Genomic DNA, 18,108 nt, shown 5'->3' with positions numbered 1-18,108 from the left:
GAGTTGGCCATTCTCTGTGTCCAGACTCCTGCACACACCTGCCCTCTAGGGCTCTGCAATGATCATACACCCTTACCCCACCCCCTAGATACTTAAGAACTGCCTAGGGGAAACTGAGGCACCCCCACACTATTCAGAGGAAACATTAAGAACAGTCCCACTTTGTCACATCTCTCCCCCCTTCGAGATCGAACTGAGCGGGGTCACTTTAGCCGGTGACCTGGGGAAGTTCGAAGCCACCAACGTTCCCATGGATGCCCCAGCATCTCTCCCATTCCTTGGTAGGAGTTACACCAGGCCCTTCCATTTTCACACCCTCCCTTAGGTCAGGGGTGGTCGATAGCACTCGCAGGCCGCATGTGGGAAGGTTTATGCAGCCCATGCCCTTTGGCCACCCCAAGAATGTCTCCCCATTGACCATCACCTTCTGCTCCCACTGGAGGTCCGAGGGGCCTGGCCCCAGGAAACTCCACACAGACATATAGGTTGGGGTCAGGAGTGGGAGCCTGTCCACATCCCCAACCATCTGGCTGACGGAGTCTATGGCCTTGGGACCCAGCAAGGGAGCTAGACACCAGGGCTTTTCCGCAGGGTCCCCCTGGTTCAAATCGTCAGCCTGCTCAAAGGCAGTGAGGTGGGCATCCACACCCCCCCTCCTTAACCCGGGGCAGCAATTTAGTCTCGAGGTTCCCTGCGGAACTGGCCCCCCGGGATCTATCCCCACTCACCCCTGGGAGGTCCCCTAGGCCTCTCCGCCCCACTACCGCCAGTTCATGCTGCTGCTGCTTCTGCAGCTCTTTCTCGGGCTCTCGCTGTCTCCCAGGGTCCTCTTGCTCTCTCAGACTCAGCTCCAATCCCATCCGTCTGGATCCCCCGATGGGGAACCCGATCGTGAAGACCCTCGTCTGGTCGGGGACAGGAGTCTTGGCGATGCCTGGCTCCCGCTCCAGCTGCTCCCAGATCCTGCTATAGCCCCAGTTGGGGTCAGGAATCTGTTCCTTAGAGCAGTCATCCTCCTCCAGCTGCACGATTAACTCTGCTTTGGTGAACTTTCCAACGCTCAACCCTCTCTTTCTGCACAGGGTTACAATGTCCTTCTTAAGGAGAAGGTGACAGGCCATCACTCCGCTCCTCCCAAGTTGTTGTGGACTCACAGGCCCGTGTGTTCTCAGCTCCCCACGGTTTCCAGGGAGAACCCCTAGTGTGCCAGCCCTTCTCGAGGTCACCACCTCTTTGCCAGGGTCGAGCTGCAGACTCCTCCGCCCCTAAGACTGCTCACTGCAGTCCCCAGGGGGACCCCATTACTGCACAGTCCTTCTCGCTGGTCACACACTCCCAGGGGTTAACCGCCCCCCGAAACCGCTCCTTTCTGAGCCTTCAGCAGGCCTGGTCCTCGGCAATCCCCCTTCGTGTTACTGCTCCCCAGTCACTTACTGCAGGAAGCGCCATCCACGGGGTGCAGTACATCCCACCGCTGCCACCAGTTGGCACGGAGTCCCTGGGCGATGCTCTGGAACTGCTCCCCATGAAGCCAGTCAGGACTCTGGGGCAGTCGCCTTTCTGTGAGCAGCCTGTCTGCAGGACACACAGCTCACACAGCTTCCACCTTCCTGGGTCTGACCTCGGAGCATTCAGCATCCTCTGCCTCTCCGTGCGCTTTCCCCCAGCGAGTCCGCTCAGGCGGTGCTCCTGGGGAAGCCAGAGGGTCCTGCACCCCAACTTCGCAGTCAGACGTGACTCTCAGCCAGCCAGTAAAACAGAAGGTTTATTAGACGACAGGAACATGGTCTAAAACAGAGCTTGCAGGTGCAGAGAACGGGACCCCTCAGCTGGGTCCATTCTGGGGGGCAGTGAGCCAGACAACCACGTCTGCACTTCACTCCATGTCCCAGCCAGCCCCAAACTGAAAACTCCCTCCAGCCCCTCCTCCTCTGGGCTTTGTTCCTTTCCCGGGCCAGGAGGTCACCTGATTCCTTTGTTCTCCAACCCTTTAGCTCTCACCTTGCAGGGGGGAAGGGCCCAGGCCATCAGTTGCCAGGAAACAGGGAGTTGGCCATTCTCTGTGTCCAGACTCCTGCACACACCTGCCCTCTAGGGCTCTGCAATGATCATACACCCTTACCCCACCCCCTAGATACTTAAGAACTGCCTAGGGGAAACTGAGGCACCCCCACACTATTCAGAGGAAACATTAAGAACAGTCCCACTTTGTCACACACGGCTATTCCAGAACAACTCCCTTGGTTGGCACTCAGCTGACGGAGAGCGACTTCACTCCAGAATAATGACTCCACTGGGGGAGCAGAGTAGAGATTCTGGACTGGACTATGCACCCAGGAGCTATTGTCCAACAGCTGTGGCGGGCAGTGCCCACCCTAGCAGACCAGGCCTGACTGGAGAGAAGGTACACATTTTTAAATGGGGAGCGTAATTAACCTTTGGATCCATTTCCCAAGGGGCATGGTGGATTCTCCATCACTGGCAATTTTAAAATCCAGACTGGCTGTTCTAAAATATCTTCTCTGGGGATTATTGGGGGGGGGGGGGCAGGTCTGTGGCCAGTGCTGTACAGGAGGTGAGGCTGGATGATCACACGCAACCCTTATGGATTTGAATCTATGACCTACTTTATTCCATGTGATTAGAACGTGTCACCAGAGGAGGCAGGTGCTTCCTTTATCCAGCCTAGTTTGTGTTTACATTGGCTCAGGGGGGAGGGTTACTTGCCCTTGGCTAGTTTATGGGTTTAGCATTGTGCAGGCATGTTCCAGGACAGTTGCGGGTGCGTAGGGGAGCAGGGCAAAGTTTATTTCTGCCCCTAGACGGGACAGAATCCTGCAGAAGTCGGCTTTAACCAGACACTCATCTAAACCCCCCTGAAGCCAAAACATGCCAAGGCTGGTTTCCAGAGGACCCCCTGGACAGCTAGAGTCATGCGTGTGGTCCCTGATAACTAGGGTTATCAGCTAGCAATTGTGAAAAAACGGTGCAGGAGGTGGGAGGTAGTAGGTGCCAATATAAGAAAAAGTCCCCCAGAACGGGACTGTCCCTTTAAAAACAGGACAGATGGTCACCCTACTGCTACCAGTAGTTATGGGCAGTGTTTGAACCAACTCTGCACTGGCCCAGCCGCCCACTCTCTCTCTCAGTTTAGACAGAGGGGCCTAACTCCAAGCCAGCTGGTACCTCTGGCTGGGCCCAGCTGCACCTTTGCACCACTGGGAAGCAAGCGGTGGCAAGTGTCTATGTGTCAAGGAAGAGACGAGCACAGAGAGCAGGGCTGGGAGAGTTTATTTAGCCACAGTCGCAGACACAAGCTAGAGGGGCTCAGATTTCCAGCAACTCCCCATGGTGGTCCCCGGGGGCATCTGGCTGGCATGTGGTGGCCAGCAGGGGGCAGGACTGCGTTCCCAAGCATTGCTCCGGTTCTACGGGCTGTAGGAAGTTGTGGGGTCTGCAGCCAGCGCTGGGAGCATTACCCGTAGCAACACAGCGGGTCAGAGCCCAATCAGTCACTACGGGGCACAGAGACTCTGGCGCTGGCCAGGCACTGCCTGCGGCCCGGCTGGGCAGCACTTCCAGTTAGTTTTCTGCCAGAGCAGAGGCCGGGAACCGAGAGCCCTCCGGGATCTTGGCTAGGGTGGGGGAGCTCGAACAGAAGAGGAATTGGAGAGTGGCACAGGAGGTGGGAGAGACCTAGTCTCACAGCAGAACCGGCAGCTAGGTATGCAAGGATGGGGTGGCGATGCCTCTGTGCTCATACAGGGCCATGCCCCCAAAACTCAAATCACCCCCCCTCCACCCAAAGCCACAGAGAGGATGGTCCCATGGGCTGAAGCGGAGACACCAGGGCAGGCTGCGAGCCAGGGGAGGAGAGAGGACACTTGTATTTCCAGGGGGCGCAGAATGGCAGGGAAGGAGACAGAGCAAGGCTGGATGAGAGGATCCAAAAGCCTTCTTCTTCTCCTGGCAATTCTCATCCCCCAAGGCGTCCCAATGCCTTTCCCCTGCACCCTTCGCACCCTCCTCTCCCCTGCCTAGCCCCAAATATTTGCTGTCTTCCCTATGGGGTTTCTCCCACTCTGCACATTCAAGTGCAAAGACAGTGGCCAATCCTGTCGATGGAGGGCTGAGGGGCACCATCGTTAGAGGGGACCTGCCCGGCTCTGGTACCCAACAGAGGAAGTGCATCCAACCAACGAGTCACTGCATGTTCCAGAGCTCAGATCCCCAGGGACACGGCGGGATCTGCCCCCAGAGCCTGCTAGAAGAGAGGAGCGTGGCAGGAGAACACTGAGACAATAAAACCATGGAGTGAAGTTCAAGGGCAGGAGAGGATGGGGCAAAACTGGTTCTATTGCATCTTGTCCAGATTAGAAGCAGCTGGACAGAATCCTGAATCATCTGCCGGCCAGAGCCCAAGGCAGGGCCGCAGGGTGGACACACTCCGCGCCCAGAGAAGAAATGCTTCCTATATAAGCCAGTGGAGCTGCCAGAGTCAGAGGCCATAGGTAGGGCCACCAAGCCCTGCTATTTCAAGACCCAAGGACCAGCAGCTCCCGGCTGCTCAGAGCAGGGACAGGAGAGCAGGAGGCAGGAGCAGCAGGACAGCCCACGGCGCAGGAGAGCCATCTCTCCCGTTCTCGGCGTAGTACTTGGCCACAGCCACGTTGGGGTTCCCATTGGCAGGGTCAAACCACATCTGGATGCAGCGCCCGCCGCCCCGGTGCTCCAGGGTGTATTTGTACGAGTTGGACCAGATCTTCTCGCACAGGTCCGCCGGCCGGGGAAAGACGTACTTGAACGGCTGGCACATGAAGCCGCGGGGACACTGGTTGGTCCCTGGAAAGGAAGAGAGAGGGTGGCAGTGAGCAAGCTGTGGCTTGACTCCATCTAGCAAGCCTTCCCCATCTCTGGCTGCTAGGCATCCGCCTGTCCGTGGCTACTGGCTGATCTGGCAATGGCCCAGCTGGCTTGTGGGAGAAACTGTCCTTCCCTATGAGGTGAAATTCAAGGGCTTGTAGCCACGTCACTCCCCTCCTGGATTTATCCTAGAGCGGCTGTCTGGGCTCTCACCCCCCTGGGCTGGAGGGGCTTGCTTTTGTCTGAGCAACAAAGATAGACGGTTTAGTGCTAGTAAGAATGATACACCAAGAAGCACTGGGGTTGGGGGCTGGCTTCCTCCCAGACCTCCGCCAGTGCACTTTGATCCTTCTCCTAGGGAGTTCTGCTAACACAATATTCATGGATTCCAAGACCAGACGCAACCACTGGGATCAGCTAGTTTGACCTCCTGCATAGCAAGACAGTCCAGAGACCTGCCCCCAAATAATCCCTGGAGCCGAGCTTTCAGAACAAACAAACAAACAGCCAAGTTTAATTTAAAAATTGCCAGCGGAGGCGACTCCATCATGACCCTTGGTAAATTGTTCCAGTGGTTAATGACTCTCACCATTAAAAATGTCCACCTTATTTCCAGCCTGAACGTGTCTAGCTTCAACTTCCAGCCATTGGACTGGGTTAGATCTTTCTCTGCTAGACAGACGAGCCCATTACTAAATAGCTGGTTCCCCACGTAGCTGCTTCTAAACTGTAACCAAGTTACCCCTAACCTTCTCTCTGTTGAGCTAAACAGATTGAGCTCCTTGAATCTATCCCTACAAGGCAGGTTTTCTAATCGTTCAGCAATCTCATGGCTCTTCTTGGACCCCTTTCCACTCAACATCCTTCTGGAACGGGGGAGCACCAGAGCTGGACCCAGGATTCCAGCAGCGGTCGCACCAGTGCCAAACGTAAGAGGTACATAACCTCTCTGCTCCTACTCGAGAGTCCCCTGTTTAAGCATCTCAGGATCACATTAGTCCTCTTGGCCACAGTATCGGACTGGGAGCTCCTGTTCTGCTGATTATCCATGTCTGTCTACCCGCCTCCCCCCCCACCGTCGTTCCAATCTTTTCCCTGGTCTCTGCTTCCCAGGATTGAGTCCCCACTGAGTGAATACGGCCGACAGTCTTTGATCCCAGATGTGTACATTTTTCTGTATTAAAACACATATTGATTGCCTGGGCCCAGCTTAATCGCTCTGTATCAGTGACGTGTCCTCTTCGTTATTTACCACTCCCCGAATTTTTCAGTCACCTGCAAACTTTGTCCGGGACGATTTCATTTCTTCCAGGACATGAATCAAAAAGTTTAGTAGAGCAGGACCAAGAACCAATCCCTGCGAGACCCCACTGGGAACACACCCGCTCAGCGATGATTCCCCATTGACAGCTCCATTGCGAGACCTGCCAGTTAGCCAGCTTTTTATCCACGCAACGGGTGCCATGTTCCAGCCCACTCCCCTCCACCTTTCGAGCCCAGCTGGGGATAGCACAGAGACCAGAGGAGACTACAGCCCTCAACCCCTCACTCCCAGGACTGCTCTCCGGACGCCAGCCCTCAGTCTGTAGCCAGTCAGAGGGCTGCTGTCGTCAAGGGCAGAGAGAAATATGAGCCCCTTTTCCAATCAGAAGCTCCTGAACCCCCCCAACAAGATGTGACCCCATCCCCTAGCCGGGGCCCTTGCTCCAGCCACCCCCCAGCCTGCAGCAGCCTGGCTCTGCCCTGCGGCGTGCTTAGGGTTGCCAACTTTCTAATTGCACAACAAAACTGAATGCCCCTGCCCCGCCCCTTCTCCAAGGCCCCGCCTCCTGCTTGCTTCATCCCCCCCCCCCTCCCTCCGTCGCTCGCTCTCGCCCACCCTCACTCACTTTCACCGAGCTGGGGCAGAGTTTGGGGTATGGGAGCAGGGTGAGGGCTCCGGCTGAGGGTGCGGGCTCTGGGGTGAGGCTGGGGATGAGGGGTTTGGGATACAGGAGGGGGCTCTGGGCTGGGGCTGAGGGGTTGGGGTGTGGGAGGGGAGTGCTGGTTCTGGGGTGAGGCTGGGAATGAGCGGTTTGGGGTACAGGAGGGGGCTCTAGGCTGGGGCTGAGAGGTTGGGGTGTGGGAAGAGTCCGGGAGGAATGTGGGTGAGGGAGGGGACTCTAGGCTGGGGAAGGGGGTTGGGGTGTGGGAGGGGCACAGGGTCCTGGTGGTGCTTTCCCTGGCTCCCAGGAAGTGGCCGCCAGGTCCCTGCAGCCCCGTGGCTCATGGGCAGACAGGGAAGCTCCGCGCACTGCCCTCGCGCCTGCAGGAGCCACCCCCGCAGCTCTCATTGGTCGCAGTTCACGGCCAATGGGAGCTGCGCTGCCAGCACTCAGGGCATGGGCAGCCCATGTGCCTCGGGGCCACAGGGACCTGGCAGCTGCTTCCGGGCGCGTGTGGAACTGGGGCAGGTAGGGAGCCTGCCTTAGCCCCAGGCCCCCACTGCCCCATCGACCGTACTTTTAACGGCCTGGTCGGCGGTACTGACTGGAGCCACCGGGGCCCTTTTCAACCTGGCATTAGGGTCGAAAACCAGATGCCTGGCAACCCTAGGCGCTCTGCGTGGGGTGGGTTTGCTCTTAGCCGCTCACTGACCCGAGGTCCAGTTCCAGCCCTTGTGCCAGTTCTCTTTGCAGGTGACGGCGTCCTTGCAGTCCTCCCACCACTGCTCGCAGTCCTCCTTGCACAGCGGGACGTTGAGGATCCTCTCCCGGCGCCAGCTGGTATCCGCCTGCCAGGACCCGGGGCTGTGAGCATCAGGGGGCAGCTCTGGGCGCCCAGGGGGCAACAGTCACCCCCAAGCCACCCCAGGGAGCAGGGGTTACTTACATGCTCTCCCCCACCCCCCGATATAGCACCACTGAACGGAGCCAGTGTGAGTCCCAGCAGAACCAGGCCCAGTCCCCAGGGGAAGGGAGAGCCTCACAGCAGCCTCCCCGCACCCCTGAGCAGCAGCAACCACAGTCCAACGGGGATCCCGTGCAGAGCACCCCAGCTCGGTGTCCAGCAGAGCTCCTCTGCTCCCAGCCAGGGGTTTGGAAGAAGCCAAGTCAATGCAATCTCTAAGACTGCGTCCCCCATATGCACCCAGTACGAGCCCCATCACGCCGGGACAGAGGCAGCCTGTTGGAGTCCTGGAGCGCAACCGTGCTGGTGGGACCCGAGAGGTACATAAAACACAAGGGAGGTTTTCTTCATGGCAGCCACCTGCCCCCAGGAGCCTTTGGAGGAGATTGTCCTACCCTCATGCAATGGGCCCCAGCTGGATACAGGGTCACTAATTGTCAGGGGGAATTGAACCCGGGACCTTCATCACTGCAAGCACATGTCTCTACTGCTTGAGCTGAAGGAGTGACTCCTCTAAGCAGCCCGCTGTGAGTCACTGGGACCCGCCACTAGAGGGAGCCGTGAGCACATGCACCAAGCCAGCCTGCTCTCCCGCCCGCAGCGCCCAGCCCAGCGCCCCCTGACCTGGTGGATCCAGGGCCCCAGGTTGGGCGAGCACTCGTACAGACACGTGTCCTGGATGAAGTGCTGCTTGCACTTGTCTGGCATCACCCCGCAGTGGTCCCAGTTGAAGCTGTACAGGTAGGACTGGTCCTGGTGAGCCTCCATGCTGGTGTTGGCCGTGCAGCAGGCGTTGTCTTTCCACGGGACACACTGTGAACACAGCAAGAGACGGGTGCGCAGGGGACTCCGGCCGCTCGCACCCGGGGGGCAGACAGGATGCCATGGATGCAGCAGCATCACCGGCCTCCAGTGCTGCACGGCGGGACTGCTCCTGCAGAGGCCAGGCCCATGGTGGGGATAGCATTTTGCCCTTCTGCCTGAGGCTCTCAAAGCACTTCACGCAACCAGCGAACGGGGGGTCCACGCCTAGGAAATAGGGAGTGTGATGGGTGGCTCCGCTCATGCTGCTCACCCTGCGGGATTAGCAAGGGGTGGGCTTGGTTTCAGAAGGACAAAGTGGCCCCTGTTGCCTGGTTTGCGTGGGCTGGTTTTGCTACCGCAAGACAGCCAGGTCCAACGCTGCAAGGTTTGGGGAAAGGGGTGGGGGGGAAGGCACGCCCAAACGGACAGTGTCAGTGAGGGCCGGATCCTGCAGTCCATCCAGGAGTCACCTCGCGAGACTAGCCCTATGGGAGAGGGCCACAGAGCCCGGCCCCGTGAAAACAGTCTTGGTGCATTGCAAACACATTCCCCCTAGCACACTTGGCTCCCTCAGGCACCGTCTGCTAAGCCACCAGTCCCGAGTGGGAAGGAACAAGCCTGCACTGGAAGGGACGACAGGTCCGGGTGACTCAGTTATTCGTCACCCAGCGCCCCAAGGGGCGTGGCATCAGCCTGACGTGTGTCACTGGGCCAGCACTGCCTTACCTGGCCATGCAGCGCCCCCTCCGGGCCTGGCTGGGTTTTGTGGTGCTTGGCATCCATGCACATGTTCAGCACCGATTCCTTCGCAGCACTGGCCAGGCAGGCAGCCAACAGCCCCAGCACGACCCACCGGGCTGCCATCTCCCTGGGACCAGAGCGAGGGCGGGGTGGAAGAGAAGACACATTAGAGCAGGTGCCCAGATGTGACTTTGCTACCCTGGTTGAGTGCACACTATGCCAACAGCTCCCCACGTAAAAGCATCAGTGTTAACATGCTACCACAGGGGTGGGGAACCTATGGCAACTCTCCGTGCCGCAGGCCGGAAGCCCCGAGCTCTGCGCCCCATCCCCCCCAGGGCTGGAGCCACGAGCACCGGCTTGCCCCGCTGCAGGAGGGAAGCTGGGATTGCCAGGCCGTTAAAGGTCCGGTCAGCTCTGCACAGCTCCCAGAAGCGACCCGGCATGGCCCTGCAGCCCCATGGCGCTGGGGCCATCAGGGAAGCTCTGCGCACTGCCCACGCCCCCAGCACCGGCTCCGCAGCTCCCATTGGCTAGGAACCGCGGCCAATGGGTGCTGTGGGGGCAGCGGCATGCACAGAGCCCCCTGACCCCTCTGCCAGGGGCTGGACATGCCGGCCACTTCTGGGAGCAGCACAGATCCAGGGCAGAGCCTCCCTTAGTCCTATTGCGCCACCGACCAGAAACCACCTGAGGTAAGCGCTGCTCGGCTGGAACCTGCACCCCAAACTCCCTGCCCCAGGTCGCAACACCCTCCCACACCCTAACTCCCTCCCAGACCCCACACCCCGACCTGCACCCCAACCCCTGCCCCAGCCCTGAGCCCCCCCTGCATCCTGATTCCCTCCCAGACCCTGCACCCAGCACCCCAACCCGCTGCCCCAGGTCAGAACCCCCTCCCTCACCTTAATACCCTCCGAGACCCCACTCCCCGACCCACACTGCCTGCCCCAGGTTGCAACCCCCTCCCACACCCTAACTCCATCCCAGACGCCACACCCCCACGTGCACCCTAACCCCCTGGCCCAGCCCTGAGTCCCCTACCACATCCTAACTCCCTCCCAGACCCTGCACCCCAAGCCCCTGCCACAGCCTGGAGCCCCCTCCTGCACCCTGAACCCCTCATTTCTGGCCCCACCCCAGAGCCTAGGGGAAGCTCTGAGCCACCGCGCCCCTTGCAGGGCTGTGTGTGGCCCGTGACAGATTTTTTTCTGTGGGTCAGTGGCCCCCGATAGACAAAAGGTTCCCCACCCCTGTGCTGCAGCCTGGTGCTCTACGAAAACCCAAGAGAGAGAGACCACGAAGCTACCTGCTGGCAGGTTTTATATCCTAGGCATCTCAGTGAGACACAAGTGATGCACCCACCTTTTTGACTTCTCGTTTGTCTTGAAAGTCTCAGTAGATGCTCTGGGCTGACCACCCACAGTCTCGCCTCAAGAGTTGCTGGTCTCCACCCTAGTTATGAGCTCCTCTCCACCCACCGCCCACCCAGGGGTGTATTCATTCCATTCCATTCCCTCTGTATTACAGCACCAGACACTTGCTCCTGGTTGCATAACCCGACCCTTGCCCAGAGATTCACGGGGTTGAGCGCCACTGGGTTTGAGCCAGTGGATTCCTGGCCAGCTGCTGTTCGCCAGTATCAGAGCCAGCCAAATCTCTTTCTGAACATTAGCATGTTCAGCTGTCCAGCCCGCTGTGAGGTAGGGGCGAGTCTCCTCCCAAAGCTGGGGAAAAGATTAAGCACAGACGCTGACCGTCAGCTCTCCCACGGGCAGGTCTTTGCACAGACTCTATGCACTGCAGATTGTTACCCTATACAAATTCATAGTCATGCCTGTAACCTTCAGCTCCAACTCCCCCGCCCCGGCCTTTGGGCTAGGAGAGAAATCAATCAGGCCCCAACACCAGGCCCTATCACTTCTTCCTGTGGCATTACCCCTGTCACAGATGGGGACACTGCTTAATGCATCTCAGTGCTCTTGAAACGCAGGCAACCATAGCACGAGACTGGAACCCCTCAAGCTGACACAGGGGGAGAAGCAGAATTTGTAAATCATTCAGCCCTTGTGATCACCTGCTGTATAGCACAGGCCAGAGACCTGCCCTGAATTAATTCCTGCTCGAACAAGAACAGATCTTTCAGAAAAACAGCCAGTCTGGGTTTAGAAGTTGCCAGTGATGGAGAATCCACCATGACCTTTGGTAAATTGTTGGAATGGTTAGTTACCCTCCCTGTTGTAAATTTACACTTTATTTCCCGTCTGAATTTATCTTCTTCAACTTCCCCAGCCATTGGACTGTGTTAGCCCGTTCTCTGCTAGACAGAAGAGCTCTCTATTATTACATTTCTGTTCCTCATGTAAGTACTTGGGAACCAATCAAGTCACGCCTTAGCATTCACTTAATTAAACTAAACAGATCTAGCTCCTGGAGTCTCTCTGTGTGAGGCAGGTTTTCCTGTCCTTGAGTCACTCCTGGGGCTTTTCTCTTAGCCAGCTCTAATTTATCAATCAGTTATTCTAGTAGCCCTTTAACTGGGGTGGGGAGGGAAACTAAGTCACTACCTTACACCTAGCACTGTCTGGTTACTGTTACCTTCCATTCAGCTGGGACAGGGAACCCAGACTAGTCAGTTACACACTAGCACAATGTTATGCTGTAAGGATCACAAGCCAGAAGAGCATGTGAAACTCACAAAAGACAGTTCACAGGGGAATTTTAAAGGGAAAGAGTAAAAATTATTTCTTTTCATTTTAGGTTACTGGCCTCTGCATACCCTGAGCTAGTTTCTACAGCCCTTTGAAGGCAGACGATAGAAGACCTGAGAGCAACACTATTAGATTGCCCCCTCTCCTTTTTTTAAAAAAAAAAATATATATATATATATTTGTCAGGCTCCCCTTTTTCTGCATTAAGTGATTTCCTTCATCTTCAGGTACTAGCCTATAAACTACAGATTAAGGGCCACCTCCCTACAACAGGCTTATATGCCTAAAAGCTCCCCATATGCAAACCACAGGAACAAAGCATACATAGCCTGCAGTTTGGAAGCAACTTCCACCCTTGTAGATGCAAAAAGCATTGTCAAAGCTAATTACATTTACACCTAAACTCTAGACATAAGACACCAGCCAGCCTTGATCACAACAGAAAAACACATTAAAACATCAGGGGAACATACCTTACAGAAAGGTCAAACCAAACAAATTCTTCTCAGTAGCTTCAAGCAACTGCTTAGCAAAGCCGCTATGCCTCTGGAGTTAATACCAAAGTTCCCCAGTTCTGAACGCTTTTGAGCAACTGGGGTGCTGTGGTTAACAAGGCTTAGTTTTAATCTGCGCTCATTACCTTCAGAGTTTTAATCTGCGCTCATTACCTTCAGACAAGGAGCTCGGTGTGTTTGCCTGGAGGGCAGCCTAGTCCTGGAAGAAGACAATTCAGCTCTTCATTTCAAAGGTCAGATGTGTGATCAACCTTTGGCCAATGATTATAAAGAGAATCTAAGCTCCTGGGCACTTTTCCTTTGCTCTGCATCTCATGTGAGATAAAGGAGTCACAGGACTTCTTGCTCAAGCACCTTCCTTCTAATCTTTCAGTAAATAACCCACTCACCTGAAGACTGTACCTAGCCTGTGTTTGCATCGACCTGGGAAGCCCCAGTACAGATCAGAGAGCCTTGCTGTGGGGAGGTGTTGTAGCACAGTAGGACTCATACACTGTCACCTGCCAGAGCTGCGATGTGAAACCAGGACTTCTACAGCCTGGGCCAGGCCAGGCCAGCCCAGCCCCCTGGGCACTAGGCCATATTGCATCTCTCCCAGCTACTCTGTGGACACCACTTCGAATCCCTTGGATACACTGTAGTCACACAATGGGGAATACATGAGGCCCAGTGAGCTAGGCATTAGAGCCCCGGACTGACTGACGGGCAGGCTGGCCTGCTCACCTTTGAGCTCTGCGTGAGGAAAACGCCATCAAAGCAAAAGCGGTTCTGGTTATCTTCACTCCAGAGATGTTACCACACGAGCAAAAGTACCTGATAAAGTGACAGGAGTAATTCACTCGGAGAACTTCAGGGCAATCACTGCAGCTGATTACAGAGAAGGGATTTGCTAAAAGCTATGTTTCCATGTGTAACCCTTCTGCCCGTCAGAGTTGGCACAACAAGGGCCGGGTTCAGTATCTAGGGGGTCCGTTCCAATAGCAGAGAAACTGGGGATCCCACAGCAGCCAAAGTGACCATCTAGGCGGGGTGGGTGTGCAAATGAGATCACCCCCTGGAGTTCTTTTCCACAACCCGCCACGACTCGCCACCAGATGTCAGGGTAGAGCTCATCCTGTCTCCGCTTCCACATATACAGGAATTGGGATAATCAGAGGACAAGTACAAGCTGCCCCCGGGTAAGCTGGTTGCGTAGTGTCTTCAGGGAATGCAGCTCGTCCTGCTTTTTCTTCCCAGTAAAGTCCCCCTCTCTGCTATATTTTTTGGTGTGTCAGTCCTTTGCCAGGGTTAGTTTTATTTTCCTTAATGGTCTCTGGCCACTGGGCTTTACGCTCCTGGCCAGCTAGCAATATTGCTGATCTTCTCAAGGGCAGCACCCCTGGATGTCTGGCAAGGGCAGCTCGTCAGCCCAAGCAAGTGAGGTGCAGCCCACCCAAGAATTCCCAAAAGCCACAACATCCATTTCGCATGTTCGCTTGTTTTTAATTGACTTGATAAATATCGACAGATTTAAGGACAAATTCGGGGTGGATTTAAATGTCACAACTCACTCTCTGCAGTAGCCAAATGCCACTCCCCAAAATTCAAAGCATGTGGGGCTGTGTGAGGTGCAAATCTTGGTATAGCACCTCTCGTAGTTGCCTTGTTACTGTGGCAGTTCACCACGCCCAGGAGTCACTTTATCGGGGCGCTGCTGCGTAACCACGACTTGGTGAGCCATGGCAGGATTGCAGCAGTTGGGCCTGGGCTGCATGGAGTTTGCAGCGGGCAGGGATGGGGCTGGCACGTCCTCAATGGGCCCCATGCATGGGCAAAAGGAGTTGATGCCAACACCCCGGGGCCACCTCATGCTCCCCCAGCCACGCCAACTTGAGTAGCAGCGGCAACTCCTGCTTCCAGGTCTGCCTGCTGCTTCTTCCTTCTAAGTAGCTATTACATTATTCATGGGGGGGGGGGGGGAAATCGGTATTTTGTGATTTGTTCCTCACCTGTCAAAAAAGCCAGGCACCACCACAGTTGGCATAGTGAGGAGTCACACGGGTGCCGGAAACGAAGGGACGAGGCATGAGCCACCCCCCAGGGGCACGGCTGGTGACGATTTGGTGGCTCTGGCTGCATCGCTTCTGACCTGGGGGTGACTTTGTGAAACTGTGTCACGAAATGACTGGGTTGTGGAAAACCTCCCTGCCCGGGCTGTAGTCAGTCATTGGCGGCGTGTACGTGTGGTCTTTCAGCGTGCTGCCCTAGCTCTGCGCAGACAGCCGACGCGGCACACCTCGACCAAACGGCCCAATAAAACCACAGATCCGTTTCAGTAGCGAAGGCGCCTGGCCGGGTCTATTATTGATGACACACGGTCCTAGTATCCTGTCGACTCTACAGAACCACTGAGCCATGTATGCCCGTTACAATGGACCAGCCCTGTGAATGGTGGGACTTTCCATTCCTGCCAGGCCAGACAAAGACACCCCCTCTGAGACCTCTTTATACCTCGATACAAACAAGTTAAGTGTTGCCTCTCTGATGCGGTTAGTTACCACCCATCACCTTGTACATGTTGGTTCAATGAGAACATTTCTATCCATCACCCTGTCATCCTGACCTTATCTTTAAGAGGGGTTCCTTTTATCTTTGAGGAGTGTGTTTGTACCGTATTAGGTATCGGCGTGTTCTGGTACCACACTGCTGGAATGTGCTTGCGTGAGTGGTGTGACGTTCCCCTGGTGTTATCTGGACCGGTGATCTGCTAGGTCACTCCAATCCTTGACACTGGGAGCCAGGCTTACCCTGCTTTGCTGCGAGAACCCCCACTCCTGGGCTGGTCACGCACAGCCTCTGGCATGTAAGCTGCTCCCAGTTACGCGAGTGAGCACTTTTGGCCAGCCGCTGCTTGGATTGTGCAACCAAATGACACTAGCCAATATCTCCAGTCCCAGACACAACCCTAGGAAGCTCCATCTTGCAGTGTCCAGTTATGCCTGCTGGACGCGGCAAGCTTACATGAGTTTGTCAATTTAACAAAGAAATTGATATGCACCTGGCTTGTTATCCCAAGAGGAGTCTCCGACATGCTTCAAATCAAACACACTGCTTCAGGTAGAAGAAACAAACAAATTTATTAATCACAAAATATAGATTTTAAGTGATTAGAAGTCAAAAAACAAGAAGTCAGATTTGGTCAAATGAAATAAAAGCAAAACGCATTCTAAGCGGATCTTAACACTTTCAATGCCCTTTCAAACTTAGATGCTTCTCACCACAGGCTGGCTGGTTGCCCTTCAACCAGGCTCTCCCCTTTGATCAATGCTTCAGTGGCTTGGTAGTGGTGTCTGTACATGGAGGTGAAAAAGGGAGGAAGAGCCTGGCAAACGTCTCTCCCTTTTATCATGTTCTTTCTTCCCTCCTGGCTTTGCCCCCCCCCCCTTCAAAGTCAGGTGAGCATTACCTCATCGCAGTCCCAAACTGACCAAGGGAAGGAGGGTGACTCACTCGAGAGTCCAACAGATCTTTTGTTGCTGCCTAGGCCAGTGTCCTTTGTTCCTGTGAGGCTGGGCTGGGTTGGGTTTGTCCCATACCTGCCCTGATGAGGTGTAAATTGCCCTTCTGCTCTTGGAGAGTTTTGCCTGGGCTTGTTTTAAGCCATGAGGACACATTTTCAGCCTCATAACAAACAAAAAAAAAATTACAACCTATAACATTACTATGACAGCAATGCTCAGTGCATCATGAGCCTTCCGAAGACACCTGACATGACTAATTTTTGCACTGGATACCACACAATCATATTATAAGGATGACCGTGGGGGTGCTGGGTGTCCGTCCGTCCCGTCCCCCCCGAAGGTACAGAGCATCACAAGTGGCCTGTGCTTAGCACTTCTCAGGAATGTTTGTGTTTTTGCAATACCAGCCTTGTTCTTGCCAGGTTCTGTGAACTTGCAAGCAGGCATGTTTTATAACAGGGCCTGACTTCTGCTCACAGCCTGACTCTTACGACCTTTGCTTCATAGCAGCAGGGCTCGAAACCTACTTTAGTTCAAACCTTGGGCCTCATACTGTGTCTCTCACACCGGGCCTCATGTCTCAGGCTCTCTTTCCACTAGACTGGGATCTCCCAGGAGTTAGCAGGGCTGCGTCAGGCCAGAGACAGGGGCCCAAACCACTGCACCATCCTGCCTCATCCCAGCTGTCCACCGCAGGACATTCAAGCCCCACAATCATCTCACGGGAGTAAAGAGCATTCTGGACAAGACACCATCCCCTTAGGCATCGTGCCTTCCTAATCTTGCAAATCCAGTGGGGCTGCCCGAATCTGAAAGGACAGCACTGTAAACCCCATGGGCCTGTTTCTGTCCGAATGAGCCAAGGTATTTATTCATAACTAGCCCGGATTGTCAAAAGCACTTTATTAACTGACGGATCTCCAACACCCGCCCGGGAAGTAGGGAATACAGCTCCTTGCTCATGCCGAGCTCAGTAGACCACGACTCTCTAGGTGCACCTGGCTCACTTGCATCTGAGCGCACCAGGTCTCGACACAGTCCACGCCCTCTGCACACAAGCCACCAGTTGCCAGCCACGACGAACTTTTACCATGTCCCCGGATTGCCGTGTTACAGCTCCCCAGGGCCCTGACGGGGGTGCACTGCACAATCGCCGTGGCCGCGGGCCGTCGGCGGAGCGCGCTGGTATTTTCTGGCAGCCGTAACGTTTTGCTGGGGTTGGCTACGGAACAGAAAAGGAACTTAGCCGAAGTAAGAAAACACCGTTAACTCTTTCACTGGCCAACTGCTGCTCGGTGGCAGCCCCCGTCGCGATGAATAAAATACCACCTCTAAAATACCAGCGGGCCGCCCAGCTCCTGGTGGAGGCCGCTCAGGCCCGGGCCACAGGGCGGACAGGGACCTCAGGGGGCCTCCAGCCCCCGGCTCGGAGCAGGACCCGCCCCCAGCGAGGGTCAGGCCGGGCCGGCTCACAGCGGGCTCCCCGGGAATGATAATAACCGACACAGCCCCCCCCGCGGGCTCAGGCCCCGGCTCTGAGGGCCACCAGCGGCGACCCTCACCGTGGCCTCGTGAGGAGCGAGGCAGAGCCGGGCTCGGAAGGGCCCGAGGTCAAAGCTCGGTGCGGCTGCTGGCCGGCGGCCAGGTCACCGCCCCCTGCCTCAGTTTCCCCATCTCTCACGGCGGGGGGCGGGGGAATTCCCGCCCGAGCCCAGCCCGGGTGCCGCGGGACCCTGCGCGCGGGAGCGGCCCCCCCGCGCGGGGACTGTAACCCCGCCTCACAGCGCCCCCGGCACGCGCAGCGCGGGGGGAGGGGCGGGACCTGCCCCACTTCCGCCCGCCGGTGCCGCCCCTGACAGGCGCTTCCGGCCCCCCCCCGCCCGTCCGCGGACCCGAGTTGAGCGACGCAGCCCGAGGAGGGGCGGGGCTCAGGCCCGCGCAGCCCCCCCGCCGGCGACAGGCCTGCCACAGACACGCCCCGCCGGCGGGGGGGGCCATTTCTCGCTACAGTCAGGGCGCCTCCCCGAGCACGGCGCATGCGTGAAAGGAGGGGCTGCCGACTCCCACCCGGTCACTTCCGGCGCG

At 56.4% G+C, this 18,108-nt stretch overlaps 1 protein-coding gene and 1 non-coding gene across 5 annotated transcripts; both read right to left on the bottom strand.

Annotated features, from left to right (window-relative positions):
• Positions 1-3,275: 3,275 nt before the first annotated feature.
• LOC125631562 (folate receptor gamma-like) lies at positions 3,276-12,769 on the bottom strand. Of its 4 annotated transcripts, none has more exons than XM_048838448.2 (5): positions 12,677-12,769; positions 9,283-9,424; positions 8,377-8,565; positions 7,501-7,636; positions 3,276-4,842 (listed from the first exon to the last, which is right to left on the bottom strand). In XM_048838448.2, the coding sequence occupies exons 2-5, from the start codon at positions 9,418-9,420 to the stop codon at positions 4,568-4,570; spliced, it is 738 nt and encodes a 245-aa protein (XP_048694405.2). In that variant the 5' UTR covers positions 9,421-9,424; positions 12,677-12,769; the 3' UTR covers positions 3,276-4,567. The 4 variants fall into 4 exon arrangements, with proteins under 4 accessions (XP_048694405.2, XP_048694411.2, XP_074981852.1 ...); XM_048838454.2 differs by having other exon boundaries at positions 12,482-12,736; XM_075125751.1 differs by having other exon boundaries at positions 12,649-12,718.
• A 2,851-nt stretch (positions 12,770-15,620) lies between these two features.
• Positions 15,621-18,080, bottom strand: LOC125631544 (uncharacterized). Its single transcript, XR_012667194.1, has 2 exons — positions 17,586-18,080; positions 15,621-17,245 (listed from the first exon to the last, which is right to left on the bottom strand). It is a non-coding gene; the product is annotated as an uncharacterized LOC125631544 (transcript).
• Between the last annotated feature and the right edge of the window lie 28 nt (positions 18,081-18,108).

Source organism: Caretta caretta, chromosome 1 (assembly GCF_965140235.1).
Source record: "Caretta caretta isolate rCarCar2 chromosome 1, rCarCar1.hap1, whole genome shotgun sequence".
NCBI classification, from domain to species: Eukaryota; Metazoa; Chordata; order Testudines; family Cheloniidae; genus Caretta; species Caretta caretta.
This window is presented reverse-complemented; position numbering and strand designations above follow the sequence as displayed.

Bases quoted from the DNA above. Each gene is read 5' to 3' on its own strand.
- LOC125631562 (XM_048838448.2), bottom strand. From the start codon at position 9,420: ATGGCAGCCCGGTGGGTCGTGCTGGGGCTGTTGGCTGCCTGCCTGGCC. The intron at 8,566-9,282 runs GTAAGGCAGTGC...CTGTGTTCACAG, and splicing joins AGGGGGCGCTGCATGGCCAG to TGTGTCCCGTGGAAAGACAA. The intron at 7,637-8,376 runs GTCAGGGGGCGC...GGGTCCTGGCAG, and splicing joins TGGGGCCCTGGATCCACCAG to GCGGATACCAGCTGGCGCCG.